Below are 3,109 nucleotides of genomic sequence, written 5' to 3' on the forward strand. Positions count from 1 at the left end.
TATGAGAGCAACAAAAGTAACTTATTTCTGTTCTAAGTTTAAGCAGAAACTAAAGCTTGTTTACAGGTGTGAGTAGTTGATCGAGAACTACTTAGAAATTAAGGCTCTAGATTTGGTTCTATGGTATATAGGGGAAGCGTCCCAGGCTTCTAAGTGTCTACACACTAATGCCAGTGGTTGCCACTACGGAGAAACAAGGCTACATATAGCATGACTAACTGCAGGCACAGATTTCTAATATAGAACTGGAAATCACCTCTTAGAAAGAGCAGAGTAGACCTTCATTCAAATGCAGTGACATTTTATTTTGAAGACAGGGATATTAAACACAAACAAGTAGTATCGGAGCTGAGAAGTGATCTACATTATAGCAGTCACACACCACCTCCAGAAATTAGTAGAGATCTAGGCACAGTGCTTACTAGTACTAGCCATTGGTGTCTTTCCTGCAGAAGGATGCTAGTACACATGAAGTCAGAAGGAAGACTGAATGAATTTGTCTTCTTCCTCAGAAGTTGAAGTTTCATGTTTCTAGGTCACAGGTCCTCCTTAGCCTTGGAGGAGGTGAGGACTTCAGCTTCCTCAGCCTCATTTTCTTGGTTTTGTGGTTCAATGGAATCTGCAGACACCTTACCAGATGGAGTGAATGGTCCCACAACCCAAGACAGAGGAGTATTCTCCACCATGTATGCCATCAGCTCATCTACATATTCCTGGGCCTTGGTCACCATCTCCTGGCTCTGGGTTAGGAGGCTGCTGGAGAGATCCTGGAAGGAATGGGCAGTGGAGAAGGAAGCATGAAGCTCTTCCATGTTGTGATACACCTGTTGCACCTTATCCTGAAAGTTGGTGGGGAGACCTTGAATGCTGGATACTAGCATCTGGCAGGCATCCTGCAGCTGCTGGATAATGCTGCGGGACATAGCTAAAGTCTCAGACTCCATCTGTTGGAGAAATAGAAGTTTAATCCTAATGTTCAAAACACAATAAGATCATCAAGCTTGCCGCTGCCATCACCTCAGGTGATGTTGCAAGGTGGCAAGTTATGCTGCAAGGTACTAATGGCAGTCATCAAGGAGATCTGATGGAAAAACCATTAGCGCCAACAAGGTCTGCAATGGGTGTGCCATGCACTCTTTCAGGAGAAATATAAAGAAACCAAATTGCACCTTCCCTATGAGCAGCAACTTGTGACAATGGAGGCTAACACCAGAGGCAATAAGCCATGTAAGCTAGGTCAAAACAGAGCTAAGCCAAGTTAGTTAACAGGGGTTTCACTGGTTGCAAACCCATGATCTACAATCAGTTCGCAGGCTGTGCTGAGGGTTTTTAAAGAGAAAAAAAATGAATCTAAAGAGACTACGCTTCTTGGGCAGACCTTGCTGGTGTGACATCACTTTAGGGATGTCTAAGCAAGGAAGCCACCTACTTATTATGCTCAAAGGGAACAACTTTTTATAATAAAACTAAGGTCACCTGAATTTATCATCAGCTACTTATCCAAAGATAAGCCAACCTGCAAGGCGCAGAATAATGGCTAACCTCTCAGACCAGAGCTGCCCCCTACCCCCCAAATGTACATACCTCTGGTTTTGCCAGATCTTTCATCTCACTGCCTTTTGTCTTTCTATTCCAGCTCACCCATATGTGATGGAACTTCTCCTGGACTTCTTGAAGAGTAACCCCTTGCTTAAGGTATTCAATCTAGAAGTGGATTAAGCATATTGAGACATTTGCACATCAGTTATTCTAGTTCCATGGTTGATGACATGCCTTCACCCCACAGAGTGGTATGCTCAATGCATCAGGAGTAGAAGGGTCTAGTTACATAACACAACCATGAATGAGGTCTAAGCCACATTGTACCACATTCTATACAGGTAGAATTTGAGGTGTTCCCTGCCCTGAAGGGAAATCAGTTTTAAGAGATAGTGGAGTTCCTACCAGTCCCATGGTTTGATGAAGCTGGGAAAGAGCCTCTCTGATGCTTTGACTGGTATGTCTCATCTTGTTTAGGGAATAGTGGTAGGCACGTTGGCGAAGTTTGGTTGACAGGGAACCTAAACGCACGAAGTAACTCCGACGCTCTTGTGGTTGTGCTGAAGACACTTCAGCCCCTTCCACAGATTCAGCAAGTTCAGCTAGAGGGAAGAAAGTTCAGGTTGTTTACCAATCTCTTAATCTGAGAGGGTGAAGGAGTACAAGCCATACTGATCTGCTAAATCTTAAGCTCCCTTGTAACAAGCATTTGTCTAGGCACCTATCAAGTACCCCAGAGGTAACTTCAGCCTTAAAAACAAAGCCCACACAGCACTACTAAGATTTTTTGCATACTTTGCTAAGGATCCTGACTTCTAATGAATAGTCATGCCCATCATTCCTTCTAGTACCACACTGTCCCCACTTGGTGGGCATAAAATGATTTGAGCAACAACTAAAAGCAGAGACTGAGGGTTAAGATATGAAAATGCTGTAGGATGAGCCTGCATTTGGTGGCATAAGACTGAGAAGCCTGGAGAGAAGTTTGGCCCAAAGGGAGGATTACCCTAAACTTTTAAAGATAAGAGACCTGTCATTCATGTGTTCTGACCTAGTTCTTCATCTGTCATGGGAAGATAGTGATCCAAGAGCTCTTCCGATTTCTCCAGCACTGCTTCCATTCCACTTATGGCCAATTGGCCCATTCTGGATTCCGCAACTGTGCTCATGCTGTCAGTTACCACTGATTTGGTGGTCTTCATGCTGTCCTGCAAAGCCTCTTTGGTCATATCTACCATTCTGATCATGGTCTCCTTGACATCTGTCAGTCTGGAAGATACTAGCTCCTGTGTTTCAGATGTAACCTAGAGAAGAGTGATCAAGCAAGACATTGTACAGTAATTCAGGGTGATAATACCCCATTGACCCAGAGACTGTGGTTGGGGAGGGGGATTACCACCTGCTCTGCCCCACAGGTCCTAAATCTTCAGGGGAAGAACTGCATCTTGCTGTTAAGCACCAGACCGGAGTTATGTTTAAACACTAGCTCCTGCCTCTTGACCACTTTTAGGATGGAGTGTTCCTCTGCTGGAGGAAGCATCTCATTATTGGCACCCCTTTCATAAACACA

The 3,109-nt window shown here is 44.3% G+C and overlaps 1 protein-coding gene across 1 annotated transcript; it reads right to left on the reverse strand.

Moving 5' to 3' along the window:
* Positions 1-536: 536 nt before the first annotated feature.
* On the reverse strand, positions 537-2,843 carry LOC113405711 (perilipin-3-like; the record flags this gene model as incomplete). Its single annotated transcript, XM_026646948.1, has 4 exons — positions 537-944; positions 1,585-1,704; positions 1,945-2,141; positions 2,591-2,843. Coding segments are annotated over 4 exons (978 nt in total), but the record flags the coding sequence as incomplete, so codon positions are not given.
* Positions 2,844-3,109: the final 266 nt, after the last annotated feature.

This window comes from Terrapene carolina, unplaced genomic scaffold (genome assembly GCF_002925995.2).
Source record: "Terrapene carolina triunguis isolate 2854851 unplaced genomic scaffold, T_m_triunguis-2.0 Scaffold49980, whole genome shotgun sequence".
Taxonomy (NCBI): Eukaryota; Metazoa; Chordata; order Testudines; family Emydidae; genus Terrapene; species Terrapene triunguis.